Here is a 26,107-nt window from a genome sequence, read left to right as displayed (position 1 = left end):
GTGACTGATTAATAACAATAAATAAAAGGTAGATAATTAATGCAAAAATTTACCTTTCAATTGACATAAAATCGACACTGATGTAAATATATTATATTTATATATACTTCTGATCTTTGATTAAAATTGAACAACTTTAATTTTGTCTGGTTTGATTTTATTGAAATCGTTATTATTATTTGCGGTTGCTGCAAAAATAAATCATATGACGCCAGCATATTTGCTCCACTGTGCGGTCAGCATACATAGAATACATGACGTCTGTCAGTCGCTCTCGCTGTCACCGTGTGTGTGTGAGTGCGTGTATGTGTGTGTGGGTGTGTGTGTGTGCTTAAATGCAATTACGCGCTCAAGTTAAGAAAAACTAGCAAAGCAATTGGAGCGCAGCTACATAAACGAAATACGAGTGTATAAATAAATAAATAAGCCAACGTTGTGCGTGTGTTAGTTTAGTTAGTGTGTGTGCGTATGTGTGTACGTGCGGGATCATTGCACATTGCGTCAACGTTTCAAGATCACACACAATAATTCCAATTTCAATTCCAATTCCACAATTTTTTTTTACGCTACGCGCAGCGTCAGCAGAGTGCGAGAGACGCCGCAGCCGTGGCGGTAAGCGGGCAATGAGCAATTACGAAAATTCAATAGAACAACAACAACAACAACGACAACAAAAGCAGCGCCATCATCATCAACAGCCAACAACCACCTTCACCACCGCAAGCAATAATAAAAAGACCAGCAAAAAGAACGACGACAGCAGCAGAAGCAGCAGCATCACTCACTGCTAGCGTCGCGGCCAGCGTCGCCGTCTGCGTCGCTGTCGCAGCTGGAGACCGAGTTTACAGCCAAAGCGACAGTTAAGCGACGGCAGCGGCAGGTGTCATTTGAATTGTGAAAAGTGCGCGGACGCGTTTTGTTGAAGAAACAACAAAAACAGAATAAAAAAACAAAATAAATATAGCACGCAAGTTTTGTGAACGGCAACGGCGACGTCGACGCCGACTGCGCGATGAGTGCGCGACGCGAAAAAGTCGAAAACGCAAACGAAACGCAGCAAAATAGAAATGTAAACGCAAACGCAAGCGAAACTGATTTCATGCTCAAGATAATGACGGCGACGCCGGCGTCGCCAGCGCAGCGCGCATCAGAAGCAGCAGCAGCGACGCTGACAACGGTTAACGCTCAAAATAAATGCGCGACCGCAGCGCCAACGACTTTTAGTTATCAGAGAGCACCGAAGCGTGGCGCACGCCTCAAAGAGACAACAAGAGAAGCAGAAGCAGATCAAGAAGAACCAAAAGAAGAACAACAAGAAGACGAAGCAGCAGCAGCAACAACAACAAAAGCTTGCGAACGTCAGCGTCAACTGGCAGAGCACAAGGCGCAATTGCGCGCTGCCTTCTTTAAGGATTTCAACGAATATCAGCAGCATCAACCAAAACAACAACAACAACAGAGCGAAAACGCAAGCCAAACTAAAGCTGATACACGCACACAACAGCTGATTGCCAAGTTTCAAACCATGATTGTGCAGCAGTCGCAACAGCAATTAAAACCAATAACCACAACAACAACAACACTAAACAGTGCTGCCAACTCCGATGAGGGATGCAATGCCGGCGGCTTGAGTCCCTGCAGCAGCGACAACGAATGCGATGCGCAATCGCCGAATGCGATCGGAATCGGCATCGGCATCGGCACCAACAAGCCGAAGGTGACACGAAGCGCCAGCAGCGATTCGGCACTCGGCTTGGAAGTGGACGAAGTGGAAGTCTCGCCGCCGACAGCGCCGCAGCAGCGACGCATGACTTTAACCGTTACCGATTTGCCGTTGCGCCCGGCTTTATTACCGCTAGCGGAGCCAACCGCTTTGCCCGATTCACCGCTCAACTCACCCACAACACAAATCGCAATCGCAACTGGAATAATCACAACAACAACCACAGCGGGGGGAGTGCCAAGCAAAGTGCTGCTGGAGGAACGTGTGGTGGCTGCGCAGTCGCGTCGCGAGTCCACACAGAGCTGCCTGAGTGAATTGGGCGGCGTTGGTGGGGGCGTGGTAAGCGGGGTGCGGTATGTGCGCACACCATCGGTCGTCGTATCGGATTATTCAGATGATATAACCGCATGCGGGATTAGCATGGAGGAAATGGAGTATTTTCGCCTGCAACGCTCACGCGGTCAGCGTCGCTGTTCGCTGGAAGCGAGTGCTGCCGCCGCGGGCGCCGGCAGCGGCGTCGGCGCCAAGGATGAAGCTCAGTCGGATGTGAGCGCAGCGAGCAGCTGCAGCAATCTGTATTACTGCGGCTCAACGATTTCCGCCCTCGATGGCGGCGAATGCATTGTGAACGGCGTTCGCGTTGCTCTCGCACGCAAATCGAGTCACAGCAGCAGCGGCGGTGACTACGAAGAAGAGGATGAAGAAGAAGTGGAAGTGGAAGAGGACGACGTTGACTGCGATGAGTTGGCCGCAGCGCTAGCGGAGGTGGAGGTGGTGGAGAGTGAGAGAGAACGTGAGAGAGTAAGGCAACTGGAAGTGGAACGGGAAAAGGAGCGACAGCTGAGCGAGCTTTTGGCTGCCACGCAGCTTGGCGAAGGCTTGAAGAAGGTAGGCGGCAGCGACGTCAGCAGCGGCAGCGGCAGTGGCAGCGGCAGCGACAGCAAGTCACAAATTATATAGGAAATCTCAATTAAGCTTAAAAGACAAAGACACAGAGCCGTGTGTATTATTACAATTACTATTATTAATATACGTATTTTTTTTTTGTTGTTTAATTTAAACTACGTCTAGATTATACAAGTATATACATATATATATATATATACCTTATATCTGCCACATTCTTTACTTAATTTTTATTTTTATTTTTTTTTTGTGTTTTGTGGAAATTGTGCTGTGAGGCTAATTAATTTGTGCGCTTATCTTATCGCCAAATGAGATTCCGTTATGCCGCAAGGCAAACAGCAGACCAACCTGCCTTGCCACCCCCCCTTCCCCCTTCCCCTCTCCATCCCTGTTTGTATCTTATGACTCGGCGGGCGACGACAAAAAAATGATGATGTGGAAATTGGGTGGTGCTGATAAAACGGTGCTGTGTGTTATCTATCAGCGAGCTTATCTCAGTGATTAACCGTATATTGTATTATAGATATATATACTATATTGTATATATACCCCACTATATACGAGAGCCAACTATTTGTTAGGTAAATAAAACACAACTGGCATTGCATATAAACAATAAAAAAAAAAAACAAAATCATAATATAAATATTTATCACACACCATTGTGCAACAGAGACTCGTCTCGTCTCTTCCCCCTCCCCATATATATGTATATAGCGATATATTACGACTACGCACATTCCGCTTATCGTTTGATACCAGACGATATATACGTATGTGTGCATTTGGTATATGTTATATACTATTCTCTATGGCGTCTGGTATCTGTATCGCACCATTTTTGTTTTTGTATTTTTATGTAATGCTCTCCCCAGTTCTTTTTTAATGGGCCCCGGGGAATTACTATTTCATAGTACGTGCATAAACAGCAAATTCACAAATTGCAACTTACGCACGAAATTTGTTTTAGGAATTCCAAACATAAAAACCATATAGAAATCGCTCAGAACTCGGTTTTACGAGTTCAATTGCAATTATTTGCTTTGGCTATAAATCAAAAATGGTTCAAATTATTTCAAAAGCTAACGCATCGTACTATATCTAAAGCTCAGTAAAGCTGGTTATATTAGAATTTTGAAATATTGAAAAAAGATTAGATATATTTTAACTATCTATAATACTAACGGAATTCCCTAGCTTTGATTTATGAATAATAATAATAGATTGTTTAGTTTGGCTAATCTATTAAAGAATTTTGAAATATTGAAAAATAAAAAAGATTAGATATATTTCATTTGACGCATTTCTAGAAGGAAAGTTGTATAATATTTATGGAATTTCCTTTAATAATAATAATAGATTGTTTAGTTCAGATAATCTTTTTAATAGCATTTCAAGAATTTTAAAGTATTGAAAATGAATAAAAAATTAGCTATATTTAACGCATTTCTCGAAGGTTCAATGCATAGAAAAGTTGTATAATTCTCTAATGGAATTCGCTTTGATTAATTTATGAATAATAATAATAATAACAGATTGTTTGGTTGAGCTAATCTATTTTAAAGCTATTTTTAAAGAATTTGGAAATATAATAATATAATATTAATATATTGTTTAGTTCAGCTAATTTAAAAGTATATTTAACGAATTTTGAAATATTCAAAACAAAAAAAGATAAGATATATTTTATCTAGTATACTAGATGCTAAGCTAGCTATATTTAGAGAATTTGGAGATGTAATGATAGTAAGAATAATAATATATACTATTAATAGATTGTTTAGTTTAAAAGTATATTTAACGAATTTTGAAATATATATATATATATATATATATATATATATATAAATATAAAAAAGATAAGATATAGTATATTTTGTCTAGTATAATTCTCATGAAATTCCGTAGCATTGATAATAATAGATTGTTTAGTTGAGCTAATCTTTTTTAAAGGTATTTTAAAATATTGAAAAATAAAAAAATATTAGATATATAGGATAATATAATAATATAGTATAATACTAACGGAACTACCTATCAATGATTTATGAATAATAATGTTAGATTGTTTAGTTGAGATAATCTATTTTAAAGCTATATATTTAATGCCTTTTTAGCAGTCATTAGCAAAATTTATTATTTTTAGTCATGACAGTAAAGCTTTAAGCTTGTTTAGTTTTGCGATATATGCCTAACATTAAATAATTGTTATAGACTTTGCTTTACTATTCTCCATATCAATATAGTATATGATTTATTAGATAATATCCATAATAGAAAATAAAGGAAACTAATAAATTTAACACAAATTTCGTTAGTAAAACTTTTTGAAAATATTTCAAACTATTCAATTCTATTTCATAGGAATCTTAATATAGCAATAGTGATAATATTCGAGAGTTACATATGATATATGATTTATCATATGATATGAGTATATGATTTTTTAGATAATATCCATAATAGAAAATAAAGGAAACTAAATAATTTAACACAAATATCGTTAGTAAAGCTATTTGAAAATATTTCAAACTATTCACTTCTATTTCATAAGAATCTTTATATAGCTTAGTGATAATATTCGAGAGTTCCATATTATATATGATTTATGATATGATATGAGTATATGATTTTTTAGATAATATCCATAATAGAAAATAAAGGAAAGTAAATAATTTAACATAACGAAATTTGTGAAATTAAAACTATTTGAATATATTTCAAACTATTCAATTCTATTTCATAGGAATCTTTATATAGCTCAGTGATAATATTCGAGAGTTCCATACTATACTATATAGTATACACAATGAGTAACTGAGTAATTTTCTGTAGTTTACGCCTTTTCCCTTGGCAATTTCATCATTTTGACGTGTTAGAACTCGGAACACGTTTCTTTTGAGCGCTGCGTGTCGCTGGCTTAGAAAGCAAATCAATTTTGAAAGCGCATTCCTTAAGCCATATAGAATAGTATTATAGTATAGTACACTTAAAGTGTGTGGCATAGTAAACTATATCTGTGAGAGAGCTGCGAGTGAACTAGTTACGCTTATCACAATCCAATGTCATATATTATATCTTTGGCTCGCTTTGCTTGTTACGAGTATTTTTTGATATTGTATTTCTGTCATATATTTATGCCATATGTAGCATGATTATTATTATTATTATTATTATTCTTTGGTTGGAAAACTTGTACGATAAGATAGAAAAGAGTTTTCCGCGTTTTCAATCGAAATGGAAAATTTCCCAGTAATGCGATTTAGCATGAAATTCTTTCATGATCATCTGTTGTTCGTTGTTGTTTACGATCTCATCAAGTGGTCTGATTTATGATCCAACTGTGATATCAGTATCTGCATCTTTTATTTCCTGGTATCCTAAGAAAGAGAGAGGGAGAAGGAGCAAGAGAGAGAGAGAGGGGAGGGAGGGAGATGATCGCGACGCTTTTTGCATTCCATTTTGGAGAAGCTGTCTCGAGATTGCGGCGTGGGTTTCATAGAAAACTCATACGACGATTACTTAAGATAACCCTTGTTGTCTCTCTCTCTCTCTCTCTCGCTTCCCCCTCTCTCTCTCTCTCTCTCTCTCTCGCTCACGCGCGCGCTTTGCTTGTGTGGGTGTCGCAACGTTCGTTGTGACGTCACTGGAGCTTATGACTTGAGGCTCCGGTCATTAATAATGGCAAATCTTGGGTCTGACTTGCCAGGCCCAAGGCCATAAAACTTTACAACAACACAAGCCAAATAAAAACACACAACAACAACAGCAACAACAACAGCAAAACAATAAACAACAGCAATAACAACAACAAGAAAAACAATAACATGTCCGATAAACAAATTTCACACAACGAAATTCAAATACTCTTGGATTATTCGCATTTTCAAATCTTTCATATTTTCACAACTTTTTCATTCCTTAGCGTCATCAAGCTTAAAGTTGTTATTTAATATTGTTTATAAGAAAATATTTATCTGCTGCTTTGAACTTTGCTCGTATTTTAAAGCGCAGCAGTTGTCAAAGAAAACTGATATCAGAAAATACACAAATATGACAAAATAAATATGTGTGTATATAGCTGATATATCTTCAACTTTACTAAGAATTACAATATCTTTGTTGTGGTTTGTTTACTTTACTTTAATATTTACAAATTTCATAATAAATCTTTTTTTTTTATATATTTACGATTCTTTCTTTACAAATTCTTACAATTTTTAAGAAAAATACTTTTTAAAGTTGTTCAAACTTTTTATATTGTTTCATAATATATTTTTTATATATTCACGATAATTTTTTTTTACAAAGTACATACTATATAAACTTATAATATATTAACATATATCTTCAGATATTTTTTTTGATTGAATGAAGTAAATTTTTGAGTTTCTAAACAAAAATTTCCTAAACCACTTCACTTCCAAACTTTAACATAAATTTACTAATTTAATATATAAATAAATTAATTTCTTTCTAAAAAAAAAAATAAATAATACAAATAAATAAACTATTTTTGGAGCTTCTAGACATCAACATAAATTTAATAACCCAAATTTACAAATAAAAATATATAAAAATTTATAAAAATTTATTTCCAAATAAAAAATATATAATTTAATTTCGAAAAATCTAACATGAAAAAATAATCGATATCTTAATTTATAAGGAAATTAAGTTATCTATAATAAATTGATAAGTTTCATTCAAAATAATTTCGCCGGTTTTTTCATTATTTCAAAAGAAATTTGATAAATTTACGATATACAAAAATATATATATTAGATTTCATTTAACACTTAATTGGCAAGGAAATTAAATTAAACAAGTTGATTATGAAGCTTATCAGCAAAAAAAAAAATTGATAAGTTTCAGGCGAAATAATTTACAAATTGAAACTTGATAAAAGCATATAAAAAAAAGAATAAATATATATGTGTGTCTATACTATTTATTAGATTTCTAAATATATAAATTAGATTTCTAACAATAGCTTGCATCTTACACTTAATTTATGAGGAAATGAAATTAAACAAGTTTATCATGAAATTTGTCAAGAATGAATTGATAAAGAAATAATTGCGAAATGAAAATTTGATAAATCTACGAGTATATGGAAATATATATATATTTGATTCTTTATATATATTATAAAGTTAATGACAATCAAAATTTTGAAATTAGATTTCAATTAAAGAAATTAAATTAACCAAGTTTATAATGAAGTTCAAGAAAGAATGAAACTAAAATTTGATAAATCTAGAAGTAAATAAATATAGATTATTAGACTTTTAACATTTTATAAAGTTAATAACTACAAATAAAATATTAGATTTTAATATTTAATGAAATTAAAATAAATGAGTTTCTGATGATGTTCTTCAAGAATTAATGTAAAACTTTCAAATATATAAAAATATATATATTATGGATATCCAACACTTACAAATCTTTAAGTATACGACAAAATTAAAAAAAAAATATTCTTTTTATTATATAACATTTCAAAAAGTTAATAATTGCAAACAAAATATATCAATTGGATTTCAATATTTAAAGTAAATAAGTTTAGAATGAAGTTCTTCAAAAATCAAATTAAAATTTTATAAATCTACACATCTAAAAAAATATATATATATATTCGATTTTTCACATTTTATGAAGTTAATAACTACAAACAAAATTTAGAAATTAGATTATCCTTAATAATTCTATAAGTGTATAACAAAATATCGAAAACTAAAATTCTTATTATTATTTTACATTTCATTAAGTTAATAATTACAAGCAAAAAATTTTAAAAATTGGATTTTTATCAAGAGTTTTCATCTCACACAGTTTTTAAGGCAATTAAATCAAATAAGTTTATGATAAAGTTCGAAAAATAATGAAACTAAAATTTTATAAATTTTGCAAATATATTAAATTATGTACATTTTTAATTTCTAACACTCAATAAATCTAGAAGTTATAACAAAATTTCAAAATTCGATTTCTATCAACAGTTTTTAAGGAAATTAAATTAAATAAGTTTATAATGAATGAAACTAAAATTTCGAGATTCGATTTCTATCAACAGTTTTTAAGGAAATTAAATTATATAAGTTTATGATGAAGTTCATAAAGAATGAAACTAAAATTTCGAAATTAGAATTCTGTCAACATTTTTTAAGAAAATTAAATTATATAAGTTTATGATGAACTTCATAAAGAATGAAACTAAAATTCGAAATTAGATTTCTATCAACAGCACACTTAATTAATCGTGTTAACTTAAGAGCAATATACAAGTCTTTGATTAGGCAGATCTTGAAATGAATTAGACGAAGTATTATATATAGATTTATTGATGTCTGATAAATGGAACTACTTAATATTATCTATGGCTGCATCTTTCACGTTTTGATAATTTGCTGCTTGACGTTAATCGTTGATGATGATGACGATGATGACGATGACGATGATGATTCGCATAATGTTTGAAGCATTACGAGTTGTATTATGATTGAATGGTGTGTTGTCTACTCATTGTTGTTGTTGTTGTTGTTGTTGTTGTTGTCTACTCATTGTTGTTGTTGTTGTTGTCTCGTTTATATGACAGATTGTCGCGGCCATCCATCCATCCATTCTTCCATCCGTCAGTTGTTGAGCAGCTCATAGAGTTGTGACAGCAATTCTTGCCGTCTCGCTCTCTCTCTCTCTCTGGCTCATATCTAATCAGCAGCCAGCGTCGCTGCCGTCGCTTTAGCTGCCGCGCTGTTCGCTGTTCGCAGTCGACGTCGACTTCGACGTCAACGTCGCTGCCAGCGGCGATTGACGCCAGTTGGGGGTGGAATTATGACGCCTGCAAATGGCGCGAGAAATCGATTGAGTCGAATGGATCAGACTCCATCTCTCTCACTCTCTCTCGCTCTCCCACAGTCTCGGCTTTAGACAACAATAGACTGCGTCGGCGTCAGCGTCTGCGGCGACTGCGACTGCGACGCCGGCGGCAACTTCCGTTGACGTCATGCGACCCATCAACGGCCACCGTGTGATCGTCAAAGCAATTACATGATCGAGCGGGCGTTGCTTGTAAGCCACAAAAAAACCAACAAATATAAATAAAAAAATATATACATAAGTACATATATATAATTATTTATACATATATATAAACCGCAAGTCAAGAGTAGCATAAGGCAAACAGCAACAGGAAAAAAAGAAAGAACTGTGTTGGGTATTCACGAAGCGCGATTTGCGTCATTTGCTCTTGTCGCTTTTTAGTTGTTGTTGTTGTTAATGTTGTTGTTGCTGTTGTTGATACCCAACCTCCAGAGCATAGCGACTAACTCGAGCTGCATGTGCAACAATCACTCAAAAAAAAAAAATAGCTCCACTGACCTTTGCTATTAATATTCGACGCTTGTCGGCATATTATATAATTATAATTATATTCAATTAACTATTTTTTTCATTGACGCACTCTTCTGTATTATTAATTTTTTTTTAAATAACCTTTTCTCACTTGACGCAATCCTTAGTGTTATTATTTTTTTTTTAAGCAACCAAATTTTCTATTGACGCAATCTTCATCGTTATTTTTGTAATTTTTTTAAGCAATTCTTAGTATTAATATATTTTTTTTAAACACTCAATCTTCTCTGCTATTATTATTATTTTTTTTAATAACCTTTTCTCACTTGACGCAATCCTCAGTGTTATTTTTGTAATTATTTTTTCTTTTAAAGCAATTCTTAGTACTAATAATAATAATAATATTTTTTATATAACCTTTTTTCTATTGACGCACTTTTAAGAGTTTTTTTTTTAACACAGCGTTATAATTTTGTCTTTAAATAACCTTTTCTCACTTGACGCAATCTTTAGTGTTATTAATTTTTTTTAAACAACCACATTTTCTATTGACGCAATCTTCATCATTATTTTTGTAACTATTTTTTTGTTTAAAGCAATTCTTTGTATTAATATATTTTTTTTAAATCACCACTTCTTTATTGACGCAATCTTAACTTTTTTTTTAAACATACAATCTTCAGTATTATTATTATTATTTTTTTTAAAATAATCTTTTCTCATTTGACGCAATTATGAATTTATTTTTAAATGACCACTTTTTCCATTGACGCAATATTCAGTGTTATTTTTGTAACTATTTTTTCTTTGAAAGCCCATTTTTAGTACTAATATAATTTATTTAAATAAAACCACTTTTTCTATTGACGCAATCCTAAGTGTTATTTTCAGTATTTATAATTTTCAACCGCATTCTTCATATCGCATTTAGATTTTTGTAAATATTCGTCGTGGTTTATTTTCTTATTATACGCAACTAAAAATTTCCCTTTTTTATATATATTTATTACTTAACCACATTTCACTCTATTTTTTATTTACGTTGTTTATTTTTATTGATGTGGAACTGAAAATAGTTATTGTTTAATCAAATTTTCTATATTTTTCATGTAAATATTGACACTTCACTTATTGTTAGATCGGTTTATAAATAATTTACTCTTTGAGTACTTTTAATGAGTGATTTTATTGATAGATGTCTGCTATGTCAATATTAGTTATTTATTTATGTAATATTCAAACATGCTTTAAAGTTTAATTAAAGTTACTGCATATAGCTATAGCTTACTTTAAGAATTAATTGATTTAATGGTTGTTAAGCTCAAATCTCGTTCCTTGGTTCAAAAGCTTTCAGCTGAATTGTCTGCTTCCCAGGGGAAAGGAACAATTCAGCTGTTTGTATTATTTCACTATTTCGCTAATGATTCAATGCTTTACTTTATTATTTCTTTTATTCTATGTTCTTTAAGTTGTAGTTGTTAAATTTGAGGATTAAATTAAAGGCTTACTTATACTTTAGAGCATTTTGTCGTCAGCTAGACGTCTAGATGTCTCGTTACGAATTTTGTTTCGTTTTGTTTTTTTTTTTTCGTTCTGCAATATTCAGTAAATCAAAGTCGAGTGCTTTTCGCTGCTGTTGCAGTTACAATTGCAGTAGCACTTCAAGTGGCAGTTGCAGTTGCAGTTTGTTGTTGTTGCTGCCGACGGCAGATCAAATGCAATCCGAGTGCTAAACGTGGAGTGTAGAGGAGTTGTTTTTGTGGCAACGTCTGCCTCCTTTGGGAGTTTGCGTGCCGATTGCCAGCAGCATTATTGTCATTCTTGCGGCCGCCTTGTTGCAAGCAGCAGCAGCAGCAGCAACAAAGTGGCAAAGCAACCAACTATGCCACTCTTGTTGCAGTTGCACTCGCTGCTCCGATTGCCTTAAAGGTTATGTCGCCTGTCGTGCGACACCCAAACACGACAACAACTCGCACACTCGCTCTCTGCTGCTGCACTAAGGTAGGTGCATGCAACACACATGCCCGCTATCTGCCACAGCTCTGTCAGTGGCTTGAATGCTCCATACACTGCAAAACACTTATTGCTGCTGGCCAAAGCAACTACTCCAAAGGTAGATATAATAGTAACGATTACAAAAGTAATTGTTAATGGAGGAACTGTTACAGAGGTGACTATTATTAAAATAATAGTTACAAAAGTAACTTTTTAAAGAGTTACTTTTTAAAAGTAACTGCTTCTTAAGTAACTGTTAAAAAAAATAAACTGCTACATAAAAAACTGCTGCAAAAGTAACTGCTGATTACGTAACAGATATATTAGTAAAGATTATAAAAGTAATTGTTAAAGGAGTAACTGTTACTAGGGTAATTATTTTAAAAATAGTTGTAACAGAAGTCCCTTTTCAATAGTGGTTGTTAAATTGTAACTCTTAAAAAGTCTCTGCTACATAAATAAATGTTCAAAAGTAACTGCCACTTATTTAAGTGTTAAAGTAGTAACTGCTACTCATTTATCAGTTAAATAAGTAACTGATATGTAAGAAGATGTTGGAAAAGTAGCTGTTAAATGCATAAAAGACACACTATAAAAGCAATTGTTAAAGGAGTAACTGCTACAGAGGAAACTGTTATAGAAGTTAAGGGTACATAAGTGACCTTAAGTAAAAGTAACAGTTACTGATATAACTTTTAGACAAGTAATTGTTAAAAAGTACCAGTTACAAAAGTAACTGATACTTAAGTAACTATTACACAAGTATCTGTTACACAAGTAACTGCTACCTAAGTAACTGTTACAAAAGTAACTGTTAAGAAATTGTTGCAAAAGTAACTCTTGAATACGTTACAGATATAATAGTAACGATTATAAAAGTAATTGTTAAAGAAGGAACTGTAACTAGGGTAACTATTTTAAAAATAGTAGTAACAGAAGTCCCTTTTTCATAAGTAGTTGTTAAATGGTAACTCTTAATAAGTAACTGATACGTAAATAACTGTTAAAAAGTAACTGATTCATAAGTAACTGGTAAAAAAAAGTAACTGCCACATAAGAAACTGATGCAAAAGTAACTGTTGAATACGTAACAGATATAATAGTAACGATTATAAAAGCAATTGTTAAAGGAGTAACTGATATAGAGGAAACGGTTATGAATGTTTTGGGTACATAAGTGAACTTTTATGAAAGTAACTGTTACAGAAGTAACTTTTAGACAAGTATTTGTTAAAAAGTAATAGTTTTAAAGGTAACAGATACATAGTAGTTACTTATGTACATACATAACTGTTACACAAGTAACTGCTTAAGTAACTGTTAAAAAGAAGTCTCTTATAAAAATAACTGTTACAAAGGTAACTATTTGAACAATAAAAGCTTCAAAAATACTGTACAAGAAAAGTAACAGTTACAGAAGTAACTATTAAGAAATGAATTCTAAAAGAGTAGTTATTACAAAAGTAACATAGGTAAACGTTCCAAAAATAACTGTTTTAGAAGGAATTTTTACAAAAGTAATTGCTTCATAAGTAAGTGTTACTAAGTAACATGAGGAACTGTCACTGAAGTAATTGTTAAAATAAAAAGCAGATAAAAGAAGTGACCATTAATAAAGAGAAACATTTAATACAATACATTTCATTTCAAATGTAACGGTTACAAAAATAAGTGCAATAGGAGTAACCGTGAAAATATTAAAAGTTACAAGCACAACTGCGAATTAATTTTAATAGAAGTAACACCTACAAAAGTAGCTGTTAAATGAAGTAACTGTTGCGAAAGTAATTATTACATAAGTCACAGTTATAGAAGCAACTTTTATAGAAGTAAATGCTACTGAAATAATTCTTAAAGGAGCAAAAATTAAAATTGTATTGCGCTAACTGCTACTAAGTAACTATTATTACTAATGTAATAATTAGTAACTGTTACTGCTATAATTATAACTGGAGACTATCATCACAGTTTTTCAGCTATAACTACTTCTAAACTGACTGCTGCTATTGTAATTTAGCTATCAACCTTTTAATGATTGACATTTCTTGCAATGTCCACCACACATAAAGTAGATAAGTAAGTGTTACAACAGTAACTTAACGATAAAATACGAGTATATAAGTGTGTGTGTGTGTGTGTGTGTGTGTGTGTGTGTGTGTGTAACTAGCGCCCACTGTCAATGTTATTTATGTGCTAACGCCACATAAACTCTGCGGTAAGCTTTTCGTGCCATAAAACTCAATGATTGATCTGTGATCATTGAGCAAACAATAGCAGTTACTTAGGCGTAACTTGTTTTTCTTGCAGTGTAAACGGGAAATTATGGCGACAACATTTTGTGGCATGTCGCAAACAAACACTGCGACAGGCGGGCAAACTTAGGGGGGGGAAGGGAAATGCAACACAGGAAATGCAACGTGTTCCTCAGTTTCAAAGAGATCTTTTGCCAGTTGGGCGCCAGTTGAGTGGGGACACAATATTTGTTAGAATCGACATGGGAAACAAGACCACATTGAATTACTCTTTCTTTCTTTGTAAAACAATTGTTATTTATTTACAATAAATACTATATTTTATAGAATATCATGTAATTTTTAAAATTGTAGGTATTTAATAATAAATGAAAGATAGATTATAATAATGAGTGAAGAATAAAAGATAAATAGATTATAATAATGAATGAAGAATTAAAGATAATATTATAATAGATAGATTATAATAATAAAATATAAATAGAGACGTAAATTTAAGTCAATTTTTAAAACCTTCCAATATTTTCTTTTATTTCCGTTAGCTTAAAAAAAAGTCCAAGACATATTTTTATATATGTATTTTAAAGGGGAATTTGTCTTTATTTAAATTTCTTAAAACTATTTTCATTCCAACGAAATATTCACAATTTCTTTTATTTTCTTTAAGATTGGCAGAATTATAGAAATTTTAGATTTTTTTGCTTTTTTTAAATCCACAAAACAATTTTCGAATAAAATATTCCCATTTTTTGTTATTTTCTTTAATATTTGCAGAATTATAACTTTAAAATCCTCAAATCTATTTTCCAATTAAATATTCTTTAAGATTGAATATTTTCTTAAATTGAAATTCAAGTATTTGTCTTTCTCAAATCCCTGAAATCCATTTTCGTTCATCTCTTAACTAAGTATAGTTTTTTATATTTTTTAAAGTCTAATTGAAGGCCTTAATGAACTTAAAAATGTTTTGAATTTGTATAGTTTTTTATAATTTCTTAATTTTTATTATATTTTCTTCATTTTCTAATGAACCTTAAAATGTTTCGTATTAAACATGAAATGAAATATATTTATTAAATTCTGTTCTTTTTTTCTTTTTGTTTGATACTAAATTGTTTATTTCAATAGCACTTAAATCTTGCTTCATGATAATTACTTCAACATTATTATTTTTTTATGTTTGACTTTAAAAGAAAGAGTATCTGAAAGATGCGCTGTAACTGCAACAAGATCCCTCTTCGTGCCTAAGCGTAGTTTTGTGGCACGGCCTCGAGAGTTTGTGTTTAGAAAAGTGGAAGAGACGCAGAATAATTTGATAGAACAGATAATTGAGAAGCCTTGTACGCATTGTACGACGATACACGTAATGTTCTACTACGTACGTGTATTGGGAACAAGTTCAGAAATAGCCAAAAAAAAAAAGTTGAAAAGGAATGAAATAAAAGCGTGGAGATAAGATAGCAAACGTATCTGATTCGAATGGAGAACAAGAGTGGCTTCGATTGCCCCGCCAAGTGTACTTGCAATTTAGATAGATACCCCAATATGTCGTATCTATTGGTAATAGATCAATTTCCTCAACCCAAAAATAAATAAATAAAAAAAATATTGTATACATTTTGTTTTTGCGAGTCGACAGTCGATATCTATGACAGCTATGAGCTATGTGCCCCAACTCTTGCTCTCTCTCTTCCCCCTCTCTCTCTCTTTCTCTCTCTCGCCCCACACTCTCTGCTATGTCTGCAGCTTATCGGGCTGCCCCATCTGCCTGACTTCATAAAACACTTAAGCGAAGTCTGTGTGTGCCATGGGGCAGACTCTGAAGCCAGGCGTCAAGTGGGCAATTAATAGCGTACAAATATTGTGACAGCCGCCAGAGCCTGTCATAAAGTTGCTGGCCTGTGCCTGACTTGGCCTAGCCTAGCCTCGCTTCGCTTTGCTTTGCTTGGCCTGGCCTGGCCTGGCTGATCGCCAGCTCAAGATTAGGCCAAAGCCAATTTGCATTTGGCAAACGGAACTTTGTCTGTGTCTCTGCAATACTATAGTACAGTATAATGTCGATAATGACACCTGTATTTCATTTGCAACTGCAAAAATAGAAGAACAAGCTGAATTTAACTTAAATGCATTGCATCTATTTGCACATTTTCAATTATTGAATCATTCTTAAGGCATTCAAAGATCAGATTATGTTGTAGTTGGTCGTAAGAGGTTTTTGTATATGTACATTGTCGATAACGACACCTGTATGTGAAAATGAAAATTTGCATCTGCAATAATAGAAATAAAACTGAATTTGACTTAAATGCATTGCTTATAAGTGCACATATCCAATTATTGAATCATTCTTAAGGCTTTCGAAGATAAGATGTTGTTGTAGTTTGTCGTAAATTGTTTTTGTATATTTGTATTGTTAACTTAAATGCATTGCATCTATTTGCACATTTCCAATTTTTGAATCATTCTTAAGGCATTCAAAGATCAGATTATGTTGTAGTTGGTCGTAAGAGGTTTTTGTATACGTATATTGTCGATAATGACACCTGCATGTCATAAAAATAAGCTTTTAACTTAAACGCATTGCATATAAGTGCATATTTCGAATTATTGAATCATTACTAAATCACTCGATGATAATATTTTGTTGTAGTTGATCATAAGATGTTTTTGTGTATGTCTTTTGCAACTACAATCATGGGAAAAAAAACCGAATTTAACTTAAATGTATTGCTTATAAGTGCACATATCCAATTATTGAATCATTCTTAAGTCTTTCGAAAATTAGATGTTGTTGTAGTTTGTCGTTAATTGTTTTTGTATATTTGTATTGTCATAAAAATAAGCTTTTAACTTAAATGCATTGCATCTAAGTGCATATTTCGAATTATTAAATCATTCTAGAAGCATTCGAAGATTTTGTTAATGTTGATCGTAAGATGATTTTTTCAGCGCTAAATATTTTAAGTCTTACACTTAAACGCATTGCACTTAATTTCAAATTTGGAAATCTTTCGCAATTTATGTTTATTATACTTAGTTAATTGCCATGCTTTACATATAATAGCACTCTTAAAACTTTGAGGCATTTATTTATATTTCTTGAGAGCTGTTAAATGAAATGCATTGCATTTAAGTGCAAATTGGTAATTATTAGAAACCATAGCTTGCTAATTTTGCATGAAATATGACAATAATAAATATTAAATTATCTAATTTTTGCATAAGAAACGTTTCATTTAAGCGCATTGCATTTCATTACACATTTAAAAATATCAATAAAATGCTTACTCTTGTAACTTAACTTATCGGCAAATAATGTACAAAAGAGCCCAAGAATTGATTTTTGTACTCAATACTCAGTACAAAAGTTGCGTGTGCAATTAGCGACACATTACTGTATATCTATGTATGTATGTTCGTCCCTGTCACACATTATGCAAATCAAATGCAGACCGGCAATTTGCCTTGTCGCAATTAGCAGCCTTGTTTTGAGGATCGAACGTGTGAGGTGAGATTAACAAAAATAAAAACAACAACAAACGCAAGAGGATTGCGCTCTTTGCTGTTTGTTGTGTGTGGACAGTTTAGTTTTGTCGCTTGGCTTTTCATGTTTCAATCAGCGCCATTATTCCATCATGTTGTCTTCGTCTGCTTGTTGCTCTTGTTGTTGTTGTTGATTTATGCTGCCTAGGATTAACGACGTCGTGACGACGTCGCGCAAAAGCAAAACAAAAGACAAAGACAGCAGGCAAAACAAACACAGACGCACACAGTGCAAAAGCACAAAGCAATAGCAAAAAGGTAGCCAGCACTTCGGCTGTGATTGGAGCTTCGTTTTTTTTTTTTTTTTGGCGACGACTCCTCGTCACTTCGGGCACTTCGGCTCCTCGGCCTCGGGCAACGACAGCGACAGCGGCGAAAAGCTTGGGAGCTTTGCTTGGCGCTGTCGGCGTCGCGCGTTGTTCAGTCGATCGTGCGCTGTGCCAAAGTCAACAAGCAGTGTTCGGCTAGCCACGCGAACGCGTCATCGTTGTGTCTTCGCTGTCGTTGTTCTTCGGGTTCCCCTCCCAAAAACTCCCGCCCCGTCACGCAAAGCCTGCATTTGCAACGCAGCACACAAACAAACAAAAAACAATTCGTTATTAAGCACTCTTTTTTTTATTGTGGTCCCGCAGCATAATTGCTTGGTGTGAAATTGCAAAAACAAAAAAAAAAGAATAAAAAAAAAGAAACAGCAGCAGCCGCAAACAGTGAGTATCAAAAATAAATAGTCAAAGTTATCGGTAAAGTTTTGTTTTTGTTTTGCTTTCGTTGTTGTTATTGTTGTTGTTTGGTTTTCTTTGCGTTGCGGCACCAAATTGATTTTGTTGATTTTGCGACGCGGCTTGTTAATTAAAACTTACCATTTTTTTGCGCTGTTGTTTTTCATTTTTGTTTGTTGTTGTTGGTGTTGTGTTTTTTTGTTTTTGCGCCGCAAACGCCAATACTTTTTCACATCCATTAGATACTCTGTCAAACAGGCCGAGATACTTTTTTACGGCCATCTATTACTTGGCATTCAAAAGACGCATTTTATAGCATTCAATGCCTATTTTCGTTGCTGTTGCTGTTGCTGCTGCCTTTTTACTTAAGTGCACTTGCAATTCCATAAAACAGTTTTATATGCAAAAGATACTTTATTTATTTATGTTATTTTGTTTTTGCTTCTCTTGCGAGTAGCATTTACAATTCATAAAACTAAAACAGTTGCATTTAAATGCAATTGAAATGCTTTCAATATGGCAAATTTCATTGCGAAATTGACAGTTTTGTATGCGAAAGATACTTTGTTGACACCCGTCAGATACTTAATTTAATGACATTTTCTAAGTGCTTTTTATTGCATTCTCGCATAACACTTGCCAACAACTTGGTAATTAATACGAAGAGGCGTGACAGCAAGAGGTTTTTTAACTGCATTTAGTCTCAGTGATTCAAATATTGCGCATAGAATTATGCAGCTCACAGATACTTTTCACTTATCTGCGTATCGAATGATTGTATTCAAAAACTAAGCAAACGATTTAGAGCTAATAAGATACTTTGTATTGTTGCGAAGATAGATAGCAATAAATGATACTCATCTTAAACTTAAAGATACTTTGTTTGTTTTAAAATTTGTTCATTTTTTGTTATAGGTTTCATTTATGAAATACATTTTACATTAGTCGTTATGTTACCTAAGTCATTCTATATCTTTAATCATTTGAAAGATGTATCGTCAGTGTCTGCTAATTTTTTTCCTGATAATATAATCTAATGTTTTTGTATGTATATTATAAATACCTCAATCTCACTAGACTTCAAATATTGCAGCCTCCTTGCTCTTACAGTTTTAAGAGATCATTCACTCAGTATAAACAACTTGTTATGTAAAACTTATTTTAGAAATATACCATTATAAATCTTCTATTTTATCTATGTTAAGCTTTGCAGCCTCCTTGCTCTTACCATTTGAAAGTTCAGTGAGTAAATCAGTAACTTTAAATGCGAAATATTAGAAATATATTATAATTAGAATCATACAATATATTAGAAACTTACTATTATAAAAGTACTATTTGTCTTGTGCTAAAGTTGGCAGCCTCCTAGCTTCTACCGCTTGAGCTATGCTTTAACAGATTAATCAGGACAAATAACTTGCTATGGATTGAATCTTAATCAATTCAATCTTAATCTTTTTCACTATATAGTACTTTATATACTCAATTTATTTTGTATCAGCCTCCTTGCTCTTACAATTTGAAAGTTCAGTCAGTAGATTAATCAGTCAGGAAAAAAATTTTATATATATGGATTAATATACAATTACAAATCTACTACTCCATTTTTGATGATGAGTTAAATTTTCAGCCTCCTAGCTCTTACCTTTTCAGTTGTACGTTGACTGATCAGTTAAGACAAATAGCTTCCTATGAAAAGATCAATTAAATTAAATAGTATATACCCAATTTGCTGTATATCTAAGTTAGCTAGCTTGTTCTGCAACATTCACAGCCTTCCAGCTCTTACCGTTTTGGTAACTTTTCATAGATTAAACTTATATTATTGCGCTATTGATTCATTGACTGATTATTTTTTGTCTAACTATAATCAACTTGTTCCGCCAGCCTCTTAGCTCTTACCTTTTTATGCTACGCGTACATAGTTGAGTCGTAGTTATAAATATAGATTATATTGAGTAGCAATCTTCATCTTTTAGTCTCTAGTCTGCTTGCGAAGTACAATTTACAGCCACCTAGCTTATACCGTTTTGGTAACTTTAGATATAATAATCTTATATCGTAGCGCTATTTTCATTGATTGAATCTTTATCTTTTAAAATTTCTTACCCTATATTCAATTTATTTTGTGTCTAACTTTAATCAAGTTGTAAGTGAGCCTCCTAGCTTTTACCTTTTTAAGCTAAGCCTAGATAGTTGAGTTGTAGTTATGTGTATAGCTTGTATCAGGGAAAGATCTTAAATTCTTAGTCTCTAGTCTTATTTAGAAGTACAATTTGCAGCCTCCCAGCTCTTGCCGCTTTAGTAACTTTGCATACATTCATCTTATATTCTAGCGATAAAGTTTCATTGACTCAATCTTCATCTCCTACAACTTTTCACTCTATATTGTGTCTATATTAATCAATTTGTCCCGTAAGCATCCTAGTTCTCACCTTCTAAAGTGAAGCGTTGATAGTTCAGTCCTAGTTATCTGAATTTCTTAGTCTCTAGACTGCTTCTGAAGTGCAATTTTCAGCCTCCCAGCCCTTACCGCTTTGGTAATTTTGCATACATTCATCTTATATTCTAGCGCTAAAGTTTGATTGCCTCAATCTTCATATTTTACAACTTTTCACTCTATATTCAATTTATATTATGTCTATATTAATCAAGTTGTTCCGTAAGCATCCTAGTTCTCACCTTCTAAAGTAAAGCGTAGATAGTTCAGTCCTAGTTATCTGAATCTCTTAGTCTCTAGACTGCTTTTGAAGTACAATTTTCAGCCTCCTAACTCGTACTTTTTAAACTAAGCGTTGATAGTTGAGCTCAACTATTTCATACTCTAAGACTATCTACACTTTTTAGATGTTTTATTAATTTTCTTTTCCCTTTCCTTAGTGGCTGTCAATACACATCTTTCATGTTTCTATATAAAGTAGTTATATATACTCCACTCTTGAAGCTGCGTGTGGCAAATGCCTCGACTTGCAGACTTAAGATACTTATAGCTCAATAAGATACATTTCTAAGTGCACGATACAGGTTTGCGATGCATTTTGTAGTTGTTGTTGTTGTTGTTGTTGTTACGAGGCAAACGCAAACGTTTTGACCCTTGCCAACTTGGCCAACTGGCCAACTACCATAAACAGAGAGGCTGCTGTGGCAGACTTGCAGAGTTGCAGAGTTGCAGTTGCGCATTTATGGCAGCTTATCCAGACAGCGAGGTGGATACAGTGGGCAGCAGCGGCAGTTGCCACATTAATCATCGCAACGGCGGCGATAAACTTTGACATGGCTGCGTGCAACAGCAGCTGAAGCGGCGTCCAAATGAAGCGATCTTCATAAATCAAAATGCAAAAAAAAAAACGGAGTAGAAGAAGAAGATGGAGGTGGAGACTAGCCTAGAGCCACAGAGATGCCACAAGTCTTGTGGGTTGCACGTTGCACGTTGCACGTTGCACGTTGCAAGCTGTGAGCTGCCTGCTGCTGCTGGCGGCGGCGTCATTTGATTTATCGGCCTGGCCAGCGGTCGCCAACAAGTTAATTGAAAACGAGGCGTGACAGTGAAATTTGCCGCCGCACAAAATAAATACACATATGCACATACATATATGAGACTCCCTCCAGAGAAGAGCAAAGAGGGGGGAGGAGGAATGAGTCTGCACTTTACTGGTTAGCCGTTCAATTTTCCCCATTTTCCAAATGCGCCACTAAACTGACAGATTTGGCCATAATAAAAAACGAAAAATTGAATTGAAGCGAACGCAACGCGCAGCCGGGAAAATAAGTTGCCAACTTTAATTTATTGTGACATAACGGTATAATCTGACATAAATTATTGATAAGACGACCGACCATAAAAGTACAAGACAGTTGGCTTAACCACCACCACCAACAACAACAACAACGACTTCAATTACAACAACTGCAATAAGAAACCAAACTCAAATTTATTGCCAAAACCGACTTCAAGTTGCTCTTACAAATCTTACAAATTGATCGTTCGATCATTTCTATTTCTTTGATTATTTATTACATTTTCTTTAAGCTGATTGATTGATTATTTAATTATTTATTTTGTATTCTTTAAGCTTATACTACAAGTATTTATATTGTTTTATAAGTTGCTCTTACAAATCTTACAAATTGATCGATTGATCATTTTTCTTGAATATTTGTTCAGTATTCTATACGCTTTTACTAAAAGTATTTATATTATTATATATTTATATATTTTTGATTATTTATTTTGTATTCTTTAAGTTTATACTAAAAGTATTTATATATTTATTTAATATCCATTGTGTTTAAAGTTAAAACTAAAGCCACGATCACTTCGTTATAAGTTTATCATACAATTGCTAGGTTTTGAGTTAATTAATAACAATGAAATCTACTCTTAGAATTCATAAATAGACTAAAAAAACATACGTGATCAGTTTTGATCTTCAGACATCTCGACATTATAAAAGTGGAAACAGAAATTAAAATTTCTAAAATTCCTTTAGCAAACATTATCAAATTAATCTACACTTCACAATCAAATAGAAGTTCGCATATCTAAAATTCTTTTAGCAACATAAACAATGTGATCTACATTCCGATCTACAATCCCAAATAAGTAAAAAAGATTAAAAAAATCATTTATAAATCGAAGTTTAAATGAAAATGTAAATTCATAAATGCGTTTAGAAATTCAAGAAATAACAAACAAAATACATATATAAATCAAAGGTCAAATAGAAATTGCAATTCCCAAAATTCTTTTAGCTACTCGAATGATTAACAAATTGATCTCTAGAAATTGCAAATAATCTACTCCTGAAACTTCACTTCAACTCTGCAACAAGTTCTTAAAAAAAAGTAAACGAGAAAGTATAAATCGAATCGCCAACAGATCGCCTCAGCATCTTTTCAACTCAATCCCACAAAAAACTGATCGCACTGTCTAAATTGAAAATTAGTCTCGTTTATTAAAAGTCGAAGATCATTCAAGAACTTCAAATAGAAATTTAAATTCTTAAAATTCGTTTAGCTACTCGAACAAATAACAAATTGATCTCTAGAAATGCAAAATGATCTACTCCAAAAACTTCAGTTGTACTCTGCAACAAGTTCTCAAAAAAAAGGAAACAAAAAAGTATAAATCGAATCACCAACAGATCGCCCCAGACTCTTTTCCATTTAATTCCACAAAAAAGTGATTGCAGTAACTAAATTTAAATTGTACTCGTTTATCAAAGTCAGCTAAGAAATAGGCTTAAAGCGCACTTGAGCTGACTCGAAGATCATTCAAAGTGTGCTTGCACAGATTTGCAGCTAAGAACAAATTAGTTTAATTTGCAATTTAGATTAAAGATCAGCTTAGCAAATGATTTACGATCTACGCTAAGAATAAGCAAATGCAATTACGATCGTTGTGTGATCAGAGTGAAGTGATGAGCTCGATTGAATTGTGTGGTTCATCTTATGGTCAGAGTATGAGAGCAACAACGAATCTTTTGCAGTTCACTTACATATAAATCATTCGACTAACAACAACAACAACAACTGACTCCGTCCGTCTGTCCGTCCGTCCGTCTGTCTGTCTGTCCGTCCGTCTGCAACGAGTTGCGCTGCTGGCAAAGTATCTTTTGGATCTATTATTTGACTTTTATGTGCGCATAAATGCGGCGATATGACGACGACTGCAAACGATGCCAACATTCAGCATTCAAACAAACAAAAAACAACAACAGCAAATAAACGCCTGGCCAAGGAGTTTGCAGCCAGTTTGGTTGCCAGCTTGGACGAGTTTTCGCAGCCAACTTGCAACTTGCAACTTGCAGCAACGCGGCAACTGCAACTGCAACTGGATACTGACAGTGGTCAACAGTTGTTGCAACTGCTGCAACTTCTGCAACTGAGGACTTCGCATTGCACTTTCATGTTAATTAACAACAAACTTTTATCAGCTGCGATTACAGCCCATGGCAGCACTCTATATAGTATAGGCTAGTATATATTATAACCACGCCCCCCCGCCCCGCTGGCTAGCGATAAGCTGCGACAGACAACAAATTGTGGGCCATCAATTTGAGGCAGTTTAACAAGACGACAGTCCTACTGATAGATGCTAAGATTGCGATAAACACAAGAAATGCATTCACTCAAAAAGAGATAGAGGCAACGAGAGAGAGAGAGAGAGAGAGATGAGAGAATGAGAGTGTAAAGTCGCATAGACACTTTCATATGGAAGAAAAGAACTAACATAATTAAAGCTTGCTTCATATTCTTTGATATCTTCTCATGCAGAAGCATCTCTTAGGCGGACAAATGATTGGCAGCGTGAAAAAGAGATAGAGACAAAGAGAGAGAGAGAGAGAGAGAGAGAGAGAGAGATAGAGACGAAGAAGAATAGAAACATTGAAGGCAGTCTCATAAGTGTGAGGGAAAGAAACTAATTAAAGTTTGACGCACATTCTTTAAAAGCTTCTTACACAAAAACTTCTTTGAAGTTGCCAAAAGTTAAACAGCCATTATTTTAAAAGCTTTTACCTAAACTTGAAACCATTGCGAAATTTTAATTTTAATTTAAATTTATTACTGATGATTAGATTATTAAATAATTAGTCGACTTCCTGTGTATTTTATAGATACATTTTCTTTTATATTACGTTTTTCAATATTTCAATAATTAAAAAAAACTTTAAAAATTATAAAAAAAAAATAAAATTATTTACAAGCTAGTTTACAAAATAGTACCATTACCATTTTTTTGTGGAATATATGTATGTAGTTATTTCTTAGTTTAATTTTTTTTTTTTATGTTGCGGATGAATTTTTCAGAGTCGTGATTTATTTAGGTTTGGTGCTTTATAAGATAATTCTATAGGCGCTTAAAAAACATATACTGAAATTATTTACAGCATTCAGATAAATAGTTAATTAAGGTTCAATTTAAATTTTTATTGGATAGCGTCTTTAATATAGTACATATTTATGCTAGATTTATAATTAAAGTTTAGTTAGGCAAAGATGAAGACAATTTTATTAATTTATTATTATTTATAAATTAAATTAGGTATTATACTTTTTTTATTTATTTTGTTATTTTAAGTGTAGCTATTAATTTAATTTTATTTTATATTTATATTTATTTAATTATTTCAAATGAGCCTTAGAATTAAATGCTATAACGTTACCAGAGCAATTTAGACAACTAAACAAATTAAAAATAAAATAAATTAAAAATTCTTAAATATTAAATATAAATTATGATATTATAATTATACAAAATTGAGGTAGTTATTTGAAATTTAAATTTATATATTTTAATCTTAAGACAATAATATTTTATACGATAATATTATATTATTATGAAAACACGAAACAGCTAAGACTTGCATCAATTTTCTGCCGTTAGTCGTTGCCAGAGCTTTTTTGCCGCTGCTTTTTGTGTTTGAGCTTTTTTTACCGTTGTCGTTGTCTCCGCTGTGATAACAGAAATGCTAATGCTATGCATCTCTTTCTCTCCTTGCAGGTATGTTTGCAAAATAAGAAGAAGACGCACGCTACAAATACGAAAGACTTAAGCAAAAAACTTGCAATAAATAAGAAAAACTAAAATAAAGAAGAAAAGAAAAAGACGG

General features: G+C 32.9%; 1 protein-coding gene across 1 annotated transcript; it reads left to right on the top strand.

The window, feature by feature from the left end:
- Positions 1-797: 797 nt before the first annotated feature.
- Positions 798-26,102, top strand: LOC132795287 (uncharacterized). Its single transcript, XM_060805940.1, has 2 exons — positions 798-2,611; positions 25,999-26,102. Exons 1-2 carry the CDS (start codon positions 1,013-1,015, stop codon positions 26,080-26,082), a joined length of 1,683 nt encoding a protein of 560 aa, XP_060661923.1. The 5' UTR covers positions 798-1,012; the 3' UTR covers positions 26,083-26,102.
- The last annotated feature ends 5 nt before the right edge of the window (positions 26,103-26,107 follow it).

Source organism: Drosophila nasuta, chromosome X (assembly GCF_023558535.2).
Source record: "Drosophila nasuta strain 15112-1781.00 chromosome X, ASM2355853v1, whole genome shotgun sequence".
Taxonomy (NCBI): domain Eukaryota; kingdom Metazoa; phylum Arthropoda; class Insecta; order Diptera; family Drosophilidae; genus Drosophila; species Drosophila nasuta.
This window is presented reverse-complemented; position numbering and strand designations above follow the sequence as displayed.